At 40.1% G+C, this 13904-nt stretch overlaps 1 protein-coding gene across 10 annotated transcripts in view; it reads left to right on the top strand.

Moving 5' to 3' along the window:
- The first annotated feature begins 1059 nt into the window (after positions 1-1059).
- Positions 1060-13904, top strand: part of EPHA5 (EPH receptor A5) — a 343064-nt gene continuing 330219 nt past the window's right edge. For all 10 annotated transcript variants that reach the window (XM_006727005.3, XM_006727007.3, XM_006727006.3 and 7 more), the window contains exon 1: positions 1060-1800. In XM_006727005.3, the coding sequence (XP_006727068.2) occupies positions 1617-1800 (184 nt within the window). In that variant the 5' untranslated portion in view covers positions 1060-1616. The remainder of the gene's footprint in view (positions 1801-13904) is intronic.

Below are 13904 nucleotides of genomic sequence, written 5' to 3' on the forward strand. Positions count from 1 at the left end.
AATACATAATAGAGGTGGAGCACAGAAAGTCAATTGTTTTAAACAGTTTTTTTGTAATTAATTTGTAATTCAGTGCAGTAGAAAACACGAAATTAAAATATTTTTTAAACCCTGAAATTATTTGACTCATGCTAATTGCAGTGGAATTAATTGCATATAGCTACTTATCTTATAATTTCTAAAGTTCTAACACATTCTGTCAATGAAACTAATGAATTAAATTATCACATCGTAAAGTACCTGGCACACTACAAACCTCAGTAAGTCAAATTCTTTGACTCTCTGAAATTTCAATTATAGTCACGGTGTCTATATTCAGAAATTCTACAATTTACTTCTGAAGGAAATGTTGCCTAATTATCCCATCCCAGCTGCCAAAGTATTGGAAGAATAGAAAGGGTGAGCAGCAATGAGCGATATGGGTGTTTAAGAAACTAGCCACGGACCAGCACAGCCTGCGAATGCGTGGCTATGTGACGACAAGGTTGTTGATGCCACAAGCCTGTGATGGGCAGCAGGCAACATGCCAAACCAAAGGACCCGCTTCTCCAAAGGCTGCCGGCTGAGCCTAAGGCTGATTTCCCTTCCGCCTCCCGGGAGCCCCGGTGTTCGCAGGCACCGTCAAGAGAATTCTTCGCCCTAGTTATCCGGGGAGGAAGACGCGCCTTTCCCGGAGACCGCTAGGCAACACTCACCACGGCAGCCTTCAGATTACTTCCCTCCGCGAGTGTGTGACTTCGTCTAAGCAACTCACACTTACTGTAGATTCTCACTGGCGAAGCTGCGAGCAGCAGAGGGCGGGGGAGCTGGGAAGAGGAGGAGGGAGGACGGTGGGAGGTGCAGAGCCGGGAGGCAGAGGAGACGACGGAGCTCCAGACACAGCAGGAGGGCGCCGTGGCTGTGCAGTTTCAACCTCGTCCTCCCAGCCGCGCGCACACCACCTCCTCCCGGAGCAGCGGGAACCGCAGCAGCTCCGGGCTACCGCCGCTGGGCTCCGCGCTCCTGGCCGCCTGCAGCCGCCAGTACCTCCCCTCGTCAGCACTCAGCCAGCAGCTATTTCCTTCTGCCAGTCTCTGAACTCTCTGGATCTTTTCCTTTGCTCGCCGCTCTCGTGTTTTCTCCACCCTGTATTTTCTCAACTCCTTTCCTTTATCCTTAACCACCCTGTCTTGTTCTCCTCTTTTTATTGAGCATTTTTCTTGACTTAAGATGACTTGTCTCCCTTACCTTCATCATTTCAGCCCTGAAGACTGAAAAGGAACCTTTATTTTCCCCTCAGGGGCATTTTAAAGACCTCAATCCTTAAAAGTCTTAAGAGACAGAGAAACAGGACGCGGGACCTTCTCGACACCCTTGAGTCCAGTCCAGAACTGCACTATCAGCCATAACTAGTATTTAAATTAAGCCCACTGAAGAGAAGGGAGACAGGAGCCGGAAGCAAACTTCGGCCGTCTCAGAGGATCCGCGGTTCCCGCATTTGGAAGAGCCGCGTGCCAGAAGCCAAGGGACTCCACGGGGAACGCGGAGGAACCGCGAGCCTCCCTCGCCCCCTCCCCGAGGCCGGGGCGGTGGACTGAGCCGCGCGGGACAGCAGCGGCGGAGGCAGCTAGGAGAAGATGCGGGGCTCGGGGCCCCCGGGTGCGGGACGCCGGAGGCCCCCGGGCGGCGACGACGGCGACACCCCCAGCACCCCTGCATCTCTGGCCGGCTGCTATGCCGCACCTCGCAGGGCCCCCCTCTGTACGTGCCTTCTTCTGTGCGCCGCGCTTCGGACCCTCCTGGCCAGCCCCAGCAACGAAGGTAGTGTTGGGGGTGGGGACCGCAGCGACCTGGGGCGGAGGGGCGAGGCGGGGCCTGGAAGTGCGGGTGCGGGCGCTCTGGACGCTGCTGCCACGGACGAAATCTCATCCCGCATCACGAATTAACATTTGTCCGCTTTCGCCAGCCTTTTCGCTCCCCTTTGCTGTGTCTGGTTGCATTGTTTTACATTAGGTGCGGAGCGCTGGACGAGAAACCTGCGTGTGGACCGAGGCTGGTTGGGGGGCTGGGAAGTTGCAAGCGGGGGGGAAAGAGAGGTCTGAGACCCGCGCCAGAAGGTTGGGTGCGGCTGGTTCTCACTTGAAGCGCGCGGGGAAGTGACATTTGGATCTTGAAGGAGTGGGAACTGTCTGAAGCTCAGCGACAACGAGCTCGGGAGCGGTGGGCTTTTAGAAACCGTTATTTGAGGCCGGTGATGGGAAATATTGTGAGGGTGGCTGGCTGCTTTTATTTTGGGGGGGAAGTGCCTTCTGGAAGCTGTTATTTAGGGCATCGCCAGCTGCTATTCTGGGGTGGGTGGCAAGAGCTGTTATTTCTCGAGGGAGGGGAATGGCGAAGGACAGAAGGCGCCCCACACTGTGGGGTGCCCTTCACTTTGGGGGCTCATAATCACACTGAGGTGAAAGTGGAAGAAGGCGGGAAGGTGGGATGAGGCGGAAGGGGGGTGGAGTTTCGCTGCCAGGAAGTTGCTGCTCAAACCCACCAGGGCTTGTGTCTCGGTGTTTGCGTGAGGGAAGAGCCCCGCTCTCGTCGGCACCGGATCCTGGAGTTCCCAACCCTCCTCCCCACCCCCAATCCTGCGCTCCGGACCCTGAAGGCTGTCTCCGCCTGCCGCTGGGCGAGTAGAGTCGGCCCGCGGGAACAGCACCTGTGCGGCGCTCTCTGCTCCCGGAGCTGTGCTCAGCCCCCGGGCCCGCCACGGTTCGCCTGGGCGCCCTCGGCCCTCGGTCTGCTCCGGCCGCGCTTGCTCCTCTCACACCCCGACCGCACTGGGTCACAGCTCAAAGGCTCATTCCTTTAGAATGGGGGTGGGAGGTGTAGCATCTCAGATCCAGATCTGGGCTGCGAGAAGCGGTCAGCTCCACCACGCAAACATCAAAGACCCTGCCCCCTGGCTGGAATACTGGGGTTTCGATTTGAGGCTCCTCAAACCACGGGTGAGGCACAGAACCTTAAAAAAAATCCCTTCCACACCTAGGGCAGGGGACGCTGGACCGGAAAGATGAAGCAGCAGCCTTGGGGTCGTGTGTGTCCTCGTGACTTGCGCGGGTTGTGTGGCTGTAGGAGAAGGCGCTGAGCTGGTTTAGGAGCACTGCCAGCTCCCTAGGAACCGTGTGAAAGCAGGGCAGATCGAAACTCCCTGCCCCACCCCATGAACTTCTCTCTTTAATCCTTACATTTATTGTTTTAAATCTGATTTAAGGATTCTGTGTAGCTCACTGTATCTAGTTATCTAGCTCTGGCAGTCTCCCATGCTTAACCCAAACAATCTGCATCTTTTCCCCTTCCCGATGAAGTTGAAAAAGTGTTTTAAGTGGTAGTCCTTTTATTAACCTCTCATGTTAGATTTATTATGTTAGAAGTCCGGAGGATTATAACAGGGTTTGGAATCCTTTTATTAACTGTCTTATTCCACCGGAAGGGCATCCTGGTTTGGATTTAAAGAGTAACAGTAATAGTAGTGTCATTCATCCTTTCCTGTTCCCATGATATTTCAATTTTTTTTTCCCCCAGGTGTGATGAGGGAAGTGGTTTATGTAGAGATGAAAGGGAGTAAAGGCTCTTGGTTAGAGAAGGGGAAAAAATGAAATCTCAGGGAGGGTGATGCTGAATGGGCACAAGGGCCAAGACTGTGCCAAGGAGGAAGAGGCAGAGGGAATTGGAGGGAAGCTAGGAAATAGCACCGGTCTCTTAAGGTGATGTAAGCAGAGCTCAAATCTTCTGGAAGGTAGACTGGTTGATATCACAGATGTAACAACCACAGGTTGTATTGTCCCTACGCCAGCTATTCGAACACACATCAAAACTTGGGTTGTAGGGAGGTGAGGATTGCAGGGATCTATCACTATTAAACACAGTAGGAAATAAAATCGTCTTAATATGTATGCTTCACCTCATTCATTCTATCTCTACCCAGCAGTTTTCCATCTTTCCATAAGTATCATCCCAGACCATTGCTCTCCTCTTCTTTTTGTATCTCCGTGTGTTATTATAAATCAAGCAATAATATATTAAGATACTAATAACAGGAGTTTATTTAAAGATTCCAATTGGAGTTTTTAAGTTTGTTTTTGATTGTTTATTTCTGGAAGTTCTTTGGAAGATCAGGGGCAGAAAGATTCGATGTATGCACTGCATCCATTAATAACTTGCTCTCATATATTTTGCCTTCTGCAACCTATAGATACTTAGTGATTTCACAGACTATAGTGTATGTGTGTGCATATATATATATAGAATATGAATGCTCCCATTATGTGAGGAAAAAATTCAAGGCAGATAGACATAAATGTGACTTTACATTCATAATTTGTATTCTAGTCATTTTTAAAATTTAACTTTTGTAGACATAAATAAGCAGAACTGAACAGGAAAAGCCAGATATATATCTAGAATCTTAAATTGAGATGGAATGAATGTTAGGATATGTTGGATAAAAGACAATAAGAGGAAAATGTACTCTTTAGATTCAATTCTAAGATAAGATAAATATATCTTTAGTTGTCTTTTTACATACCTTAGGCATAAATTACATGTGGAAGAAACCTTTGAACTACAGTCTAATACAAAACACTTCTATTATAAAATAATTCAGAGGCATATTTAGCAACTTATCTCAGATTAATCAAGCAGGACAAACATTAGCAAGTATATCAACAAGTGAAAATGTTAATAGATTTAATAAGTAAAGAGAGCATGTCCACTGTTATGAATATTGGAGGTGGCCCTGAACTTATTCAGTAACTGCCACTTTTTGCTGTCTGGAGATATATTTGTAAACAAGCATTATTTGACAAGTGCTTTTCGCAGCAGGGATTCTTGGCCAATTACTGCTGAACAGCTCTGCATTGAAAATGATTCACCCGCAGTGAATCAAGCTTAATTCATTGAAGCTACAGTCAGTAATGTCCCAGTAAAGTGCTTCTGACAGTTGTCAGCAGTTTGTATTTGAAAAGTCCAGTTTCTTGTCTCTGAATGTTTTATATGTTTGAGAAGGTGGGGTGGAAGGACTCTTGGGGGAAAAACACACACATACACACACACACACAGAGCGGAAAAAAATTTAGGCTAAAGTGTTAAACAGTCATAAAATTGTAGATGTTTTCAATGGAAAGAAAGGAAAAAAGAGTTTGTTTTAGGGTTTTTCTTAGTTTATAATAGGACCAGACCCATAAAACAGATTGGAGGACATAATAGATTTGTAAAACTAAATGGCTTTGTTTTGTGGCCTTGTCATCCTGTTATAATTCATTTCCTTTTAGATAAACCGGCAGGACCCCACAGGAAAAGGACAGTAAAATCATTCCCTCACCAGGACACTACTGAACAAAAAAAGAGAGCAATCACCCTTATTTGAATCTTAGGTGGTTGGAAGGAGAAGAGGCCATGAAGAGTTTTGGCTTTTTGCTTTATAAACCATGGAAGGGGGTAAAGGATTGACCCTTTAATTTTAAGCTTTTTTTTTTGGGGGTAGACAAAAATCTTGGGTGTAGGGTGACAGGTAAGAAGATTTTATTTCCTCATAGAAGACAGAGAAGAGGGTGGACAATTCCTGCATTTACAATGAAAATTTCTCCTTTTATTGAAAATATTCTTTTTGTAATATCACCAGTTGTAAATACTATTAACTCTTTATTTCAATCCACATAGGATTAAAAGGGTTTATTTTTTATACTTAGAAATGCATTACTGTACTTACCATTATTTATATAATTAATACTCTACGAATTATAACCATTTAGAATATTTCTACATAAAATGTCAATATTAGATGATACAGCTATTTATAGACAAACATCCCCAAACTATTTAATTAAATATTAGACTTTATTCAGTATTGCTACTGTTGCAAAAATGACTGTGCTTTTCTTATTTTCACTACATTTTTGCTGATTGACTAACTTGACCACTTGAATCTCCTTTGTTTGGAGTGCTTTCTTATGTATTTGCTTGAATGACTAATTAATTTCTCATTTATTTGGAAGAAACCTTTCTATGTTTGACTATAAAAATAGACTATGAGGTACATTATTATAATAACTAACTATAGCTATTTTTACTTATATGAGTCAATGTTCTTTTTTAAAAAAAATGTGCTGCTAATATCTTAAAGACGTAACTACTATAGAAAGTATTGATAACTCTTTATACTTCATTTTTTACATTTAAATTACCAGATATATTTCATTTTACTAATGAGTAGTTTGAATTTAAATTAGCAGAGGTACCTAATTATTCAAACACAATTTATGCATTCTTGACCATTTTAAAATAGTTTTACAATTGTTTTCATAAAGCATCAATATTAACTGAAGTTTGAATATGCAGCCTTGCTTATTATAAGCCATTAAAAATTGATTGCAGTATTGGTCCATTTTTCCCTTTCAGAAATAGTAAATTTTTACTATAAAAGCAATATGCAAGCAAAAAATATAAATTATCACCTTAGAGACTCAGAATGATTCTTGCAGTTCTAATATCTCTGGTGAGTATGTATTTATCTGTAGAGCAGAATAGCTCCTACTGGTAGCTCTACTGGGTAAATACATATTTTGTTATTTTATCAAAATTTATATACTCAGTTCGTTAGGTAGTGATTTCTTCAAAGGAGTTATCCTAGTCTACTGTATACATAAGCACACTTACTGGTATTTTTAATTCACATTAAAAATTTTATCTTATGTTTTATCCCAGACAAGGTGGTAAAATATAAAAAATAAAATGAGCTCTAAAGGCTTCGTAAATACAGATTAAAATGTTCCTTAGTTTTTAAGAAGCTTAATAATATATATTTTTAAAGTAACAAAACAATAGTTTTATTCAGTAAGAGGTATTTGATAAAGATGAGAGAATCTCTGATCTACTCATAATTTTTAAAGCATTATATAGTGATTAGAAAACTGGAAGATTTGAAAGTTATTCACTGTGAAAATCTTTTATTGGTTCCATTAAAAATGTCTAAATTAAAAACTAAATGATTCACCCTTAAGTATTTGGTTTGAACTTCCAAAACAATTAGCATGAGTATTTAGAAAAGTCTCCCTTTATCATATATTTACTTTTCTCTTTTTAGTTTCTGACTGCCCAGACATTTCTTTATTCAGAGTTAATGAAATAGATTTTAAAGTATTTGAAGAAGACAAAAAATTTATTTTACTGAAGAAAAAAATGTTTAAAATTTTAAATTCAAATTTTAGAGAACAGTTCATTTTTGATAATACATTATTAACATATACAAGGTGTCATAATGAAGAACTTTCCACAAAAATAGTAGGATCAGTAATGCCACAAATTGTGCTATGAAATAGTTGTTTATAAATCAAGGTACACATAGATAGTGGCACAATATTCTTGAGTATTGAAAGGTGATTGGAATTTTCACTTTCTGACACTATAAATTTCACAGATACAGGATTTATTCATTCCATTTATTCTGATCACATAAAATCAAGAGGTTGCTCTAATTTAAAATTTATATTACAATAACAATAGAAAACAATGAAATGATTTAAAATGTAATTCTAATCAGTGAATTTCATGAGAAATAAAGACTTTCAAATTCCCTTTTAGCTTCTTTCATTACCATCTTAAAAAATTCTTACTTAATATAATCTGTTAGTAAAAGCGAAAAGTAAATAAATATATAAAAGGGAAAAGCACTGTAAGGTACATAAGAATTTGAATTGTGTCTAGTGAAATGTGTAGTAATTTATGGTCTTGTTATTTTTTTGTTTTGTTTTGTAAAAGCTTAAATCTTTCAACTATCTCTAATGAGAATCTCAGGTGTTACAAAGACATAAAATAAAACTTATGTAGTAGGTGTACCACTTGGAGTTTTTGAAAACTCTGTGGTTTAGCATGATGACATTTATTAATTGTCATTTAGTGTTAGTAAAATTTTTAAATGCCTTTTTTTAAATTTTTAGTGATTTAAAGAAACCCTAAGGAATCATTTCTACTATTTAGAAATTGCTGGAAAATCCTTTTTAAAAACGTGTGTGAGCTTTGTCTTTAGAATACCATTTACAATGTATTTCAGTTAAGGAAAACCTGGTAGCTTCTGTTTGTAATTAGGGTTTATTCTAGTTCTTCTTTCCCTATAGGAACCACAGCCTTTTGTCTCTGATCAGTTTATGTGTTACTTTATTAATATTTAAATTGTTTCATATACTACTGAAGAGCATACAAAATTGTGAGGTCAAAAATCAACCCTAGGTCATGCATTCTTTCCTCATGTGTTCATGGCTTTAATCATGGTACATTTATTAAGCAGAGTGCAGTAATTTGGCCAGATGATGGTCCAGGTGTACATGGTCATGTACACCCCTAAATGTGTGTAGAAAGGTCACAGTGAGGCTGAAACAAAGAGTGGGGAGAGGTGTCAAGGTGGTATCACTATGATTTTGATATGATTTGATATTAATAAAAGTACTTGCATTTTATTTTTTTATATTATTTTTTAAAATACTATTACCCCCTCCCCCCACACACATATTCTAATTTTATATTTGTTTCACTTTTGCTCTGAGGATAAAAATCATAGTCTAATGAAAAAAAAACCTCTTTAGTTCATTTTATTTCATCAGTTTAGGTTTTTTTCTTCTTCTGTTTCTACTTCTTCTACTGTTTTGTTGAGTCATGCCAAATACTTGTGGTGTTAGACACCCCGCAGATTAAATAATTGGGATTAAAGTGTCTGTGATGATTCTAATTCTGTTTTAGTTGCTGGACTATTGCCCAGGCCATCTCTGCATCCATTACACATGTCTTCAGTTCTAACTAAACTGGGCCCATAGCTCTGTTAAAGTAAATGATTCTGGTAAAAAAAAAAAAAAAAATCAAAGAGCCAAAACCTGAGGGTTGAAATATTTTGCATATGCTTTGTGAGAAAATGTTCCTACTTGGAAACATGTTTCGGGCTAAGTATTGGAAGATTTAGAGAAAATACAGTCTGTTCTTTTACTCAGAAATGGGTGGTGTCTTTTTTGTCTCTTGTAATAATGTCACACTCTTATTTTTATCTGCCATGTCTCCCTTCCCCTGTCCCCCTCCTTCCTTCAATCCCTCCTTTCCTCCTTCACTTCCTTCCTTTCTCTCTCTTTCCAACCCTCTTTCCTCCCACCTTTCCTATAAGACACTCCATTCATACAAAGTCAAAGCAAGATAAGAGGATAAGAGCCCATGCCTGCTATGTTCCAACACCCCCAAGGAAGTCATGATGTCAAACTGGGTGAGAAGTAATAGTCTTCTGTTAAATAAATCATGGGACCCAGTCTCTAAAAGTAAAGAGCATATTGTGTCATACTAAGTCATACATTGTTTACTTAATTCATAAATCAGAAACACAAGGATTTAAGTTTTTTATGTAAGTTTTATGTTTCTTATGAGATAGCTCACTTTCTTTACACTGGCTGTACCTTCCTGTTCCAGGATGCTTGTTAATGTCTTTTCTGTGGAAAGACAAACTCAGCAGGTAGATCCGGCTGGCCCTGGTTCAGCCCAGCAGTCCTCAGCAGGAACTTGCTCTGTGAGCCAAATTTTGGCTTTCACCCAGAGTCCTCTCTTGCCTTATGTGCTAGCTGAACAGATGAGGCTGGACACCTGGTTTTGTGGAAGATAGCAGTGGAATGTCTTCTCCTTCAAGAGTTTTACCCTGGGCAGTGTAATGAGTCTTTTACAAGGGGGTGCAGCTAGCCTTCTCAGAAAAGCAGAAAATACTTGGAAACTGCTATGTCTGAAGGATTTGAACCATGTCCAGTTTCAGACCATCATATTTGATTTCTCTGGAGAGGTAGGGAGAAACATTAACAATAGAACCTCTTAATCTTACAGAATTGGAGTCACTGGTTTTTGATTCAAGCTTATGAAACAAAAGTCGAAAAATGATTAAATGTTATAGAATTATGGAAAAATAAGCAAAACCAGAAACTCTAACTTTGAAATTCAAAAACAAACTAGGCTTGTCTCTTTTTTTTGTTGTTTGCTTATTTGTTTTTGTTTTTGTTTTGTTTTTGGCTCATCTCCATTGCTTACCAACCCTAAGTTCTGTGGACACTCATTTAGTTGTTGTTTTGGTTTTTTTTTTTTACCTCAGTTCATTTATTTGTAATTTGGTACTGCCTACTTTACATAATTGTTGTGGAGAACAAACAAAATGAAACAACTTTCTAATTGGTAGAACACTTCACAAATGAAAGTTCTGGGAGTGTGCCTGATTAACACTCTGCAGAGTCCATGCATGTGCACACCTCACTTGCTGGGTAAGGATCAGGAAACAGGAAAGCACCGTGTGCAGCAGTTTTGTTTTAAAACTTATATTATGAGAGGAAACTTCCTTAAGAAAAGTAATATAAAAATATATTACCTTTGCAGATCTAACTGAATATGGCTTTAGTGAATATTTCACTAATGTCTTAATAGCATGGAAGTGGCCCATGTCCTTGACAAGACTCCCTCCTTGAATGCCCTGTAGCTTAATTTTAATCAGCTTCACAATAATTGTGCTTCGTACTGGGTAGTGCAGAATGGGGAGATGTAAAGACCATGAAATGAGCTCTATCATATATTAGTGGTATGGTCTTGAACCATCTACCTCAGATTCCACATAGTTAAAATGAAGTGTTAACATACACTCATAGGGTTGTTGTGAAAATAAAATAAGAATATATATACGTTGCCTAATGAAATTCCTAGAGCAAAACAGGTATACAAGAGATGTAAGTCCCCGTATTTTCCCCACTACTAAATACAGGCTATTTGAGAGAAGATTTCACAATCACAGGTCATCATCTCCCTTACACTGGATGATTAAAGGAAAACTGGGTCAGGAGAACAATCTAAAAAAAAAGAATTGCATGTGCAAATTTTCCATAGAGCTATCCAAGATAAAAATCAATGACATGAGGTCTGAATTTTCTGCTGGCTTCCTCATTATTTGCTATTGAATACTGGGATTTGATTAGGAAATAGAAAACCATCAGTATAAGGATCATGGGTGGAAAATGTTGCATTTTACCTCATTATTCCCCAGTTAGAGGTCACATGTTTCTTATTAGCCACAAAACATATCAAGAGATATCTTCAAATATTTTAGATATTTAGTCCTCGCACATTATGTTGTCAGTTTTACCTGATTGACAGATAGATAGGTGGATAGATAGCTAGATAGTCATTGAAATTACCCAGTGGATAGTTGGAAGAATTAAATTCTTAGAAGTTTCCTAAAAAAGATGTCTGACATCATAATTTGACATTACTCTTTTAGTCGAAATATACAATTTTCTTGTCTGTTCAACTATATTCAGAATTTGAAATAGTACTAGGAAGCATAACTTTTTTTTATATTTTCAGAAAAGTTTTAATATAATTCTGTGAAGGCTTATCCTTTTTATATAAGTGAACATAACCAGATGTAAGGAAGTTTAGAATGTACTGTATTTAGAACTGCTTATGAAATGTTTGACTCTATTTGCATACTTAATGAGTACACATACCTGTATACCGTAATTATAGCTAACATTGATTATTGACCTACAGTGTGCCAGACATTTGTACTAAGTAGTTTACATATATAGTGATTTCTTTTCCTCAAAACAAGCTTAGGAAATTATATAATAATAATAGTAATAATAGTAATAAATAATAATAATAATTATATTTTCATTTTACACATGAGGAAAGTGAGCAGGGAATGGTTAAGTAACTTACCCACAGTTGCAAATCTGAAAGTGATAGAAATCTGCATTCAAACACAGGTAGTCTAACTCCAGCACTGCTCTTAACAACTCTTCTAGACCAGGAGACACTGTTGACTAAAGTCCTCCAGACATCTACAGTGACTCTGGCCCTCATCATCTAAGTAATGGCTCATTCACTGACAGTGGGAAGTATAATAAAAGTGCATACAAAACTACATGTACAGTCCAGGGGATATTTTCTGTGCAGTTTACTTGCAGCTCCCTCCTTTTTTTTCCCCCTCTCAATAAATACTTGATCAGCTGCTCTTCATAAGGCTCTTATACTCTGATACACCCCATGTTGACGTCTCCCCTTTCCATTGTCCAGAACCCCGCTAGCACAAGGCAGGATCTCTTCCCACACATTGCCTCCATTTCAGGGCAGGTATTCTTTACTTTTTAAATTGTTTTCTGTTATTTTAGTATATAAGCAACCCAGTTCTCAATCCCTAGTTCAGGCTAAACTCTAGACTCAGGTTTTATACCTGAAATCCATTTAATTTTAATTCTCTTGGAGGAATGATGGCTCTAAGATGGTGACATATATTGTTCCTGACTTCTGCCTCGCTCACAAGAAGAACAACTATTCAAAAACAAGACACCACTAAGAGAATCCTAGAACATTGCTTGAAGTTGAAGCACCTCTACACACCACAGAGACCAAGACAGACTGTACTAGAAGGGTTAAAGAAGAAGCTACACCTTGACCACATTGCCCGTCTCCAGGGCAGTGCAGCACAATGCAGAGAGGTCTTCCCTGAACTCTGGTTCTTCCAATGGGAAAAGACAACCCAGAGGGGACAAGACTCCCCCAGAATTGTGAGTCACTTTGTAAGAACTCCTGCTCTGATCTCACACCATGGAAATTGCAGGAGAATCTGTGGGGTTCAGCCACGGGGAATCTTACACTGCCATGGAGAAAGGGAGAGGGGATTGCAACAACCAGCCCATGGATCATGACAGATGAAGTTCATATCTGTAGTGCCCAAGTAGTAATCCTAATCAGTGGTTTTGCTCATCTGCAGAACCAAGTCAGAGGCTTACTTTGACTAGGAAACAGGGTAGGGTGCTGATCTTCCCGATGGATCCTCAAAGGAGGAGTTTTGTCAGTTCTGGAGCCCAGTTTGCCCATACCCATTCGGGGAGCTGAATCACAGCCCCACCTTCTGTGGAGAGTGTCTTACAGTCCCATCTGGTCAAAAGGGCTAGCAACAACTTCTGGGAAGCTGTGTGGCCCAGCAGAGCTCACACTGAGAGGCTGGCAGGCAAACCCAGTAGTTTGCAGAGCAAAGCCAGTGGCTCTGTTCAGTTTAGATACTTTGGATGTGGGTCAGCTTGAGTTAAGATGACAAACAAAGAGCTTTACTGACTTTAGAGATGTTTCTTCCACTGCACGCCAACAGGGACTCTAATTTGTGTTTCTGTTCAGTGCTGAATACACCCTTCAACCTGTCCAAGGGAACCGAACTGAAACACACAGGAAACTGTATAGTCCATCCAATAGCCACAGGAAACTGTATAGTCCATCCATTCCTTGAACAAGGAATACAGCCTGCATCTTTCCCCATCTATGAAGCAAAACCAGTGGCCTTATTTGACCAAGGAATTCAGTACACAGTCATACCTGATTCAAGTATGAAAACAACAAGCTATACATCCCTGGGTCCTGTCCTGCCAGGTTAAGGAAGCAAATTCATAGTCCTATCTACTACTAAATATTGTACCCAGTCCCGACCATCTAGTAAGCCTGACCAGAGATCCAGGCAACTGTGGAGCCCATCCAAAAGCCTCACTTATGTGGAAAACAAAGCCAGCAATCCTATCCAACTGTTATCAGCCAACAGTACAACCCTCATCCTTATCCTCACAGTTCAAACAGTTGCCTTTCCCAAAATACACCATGATAGGAGGCTTTACCTGTCCAAGGACATTACCAGCAGACACACCCAAAAATTCCAACTGAGCTGACTGGTGAAGAACTGCATCTGTCAGAGCAAACCTCTAAAGTCTGGAAGAGGTGCCCCATTACTCAAATGTGCAGATACCAATGTAAAGAGTCCAGGATCATAAAAAAAAAAAAAAAATCAGATAAATATGACACCACCAAAGACATCTAATAAAGCTTCAATA

Source organism: Leptonychotes weddellii, chromosome 2, assembly GCF_054177405.1.
Source record: "Leptonychotes weddellii isolate Sample4059 chromosome 2, ASM5417740v2, whole genome shotgun sequence".
Lineage (NCBI taxonomy): Eukaryota > Metazoa > Chordata > Mammalia > Carnivora > Phocidae > Leptonychotes > Leptonychotes weddellii.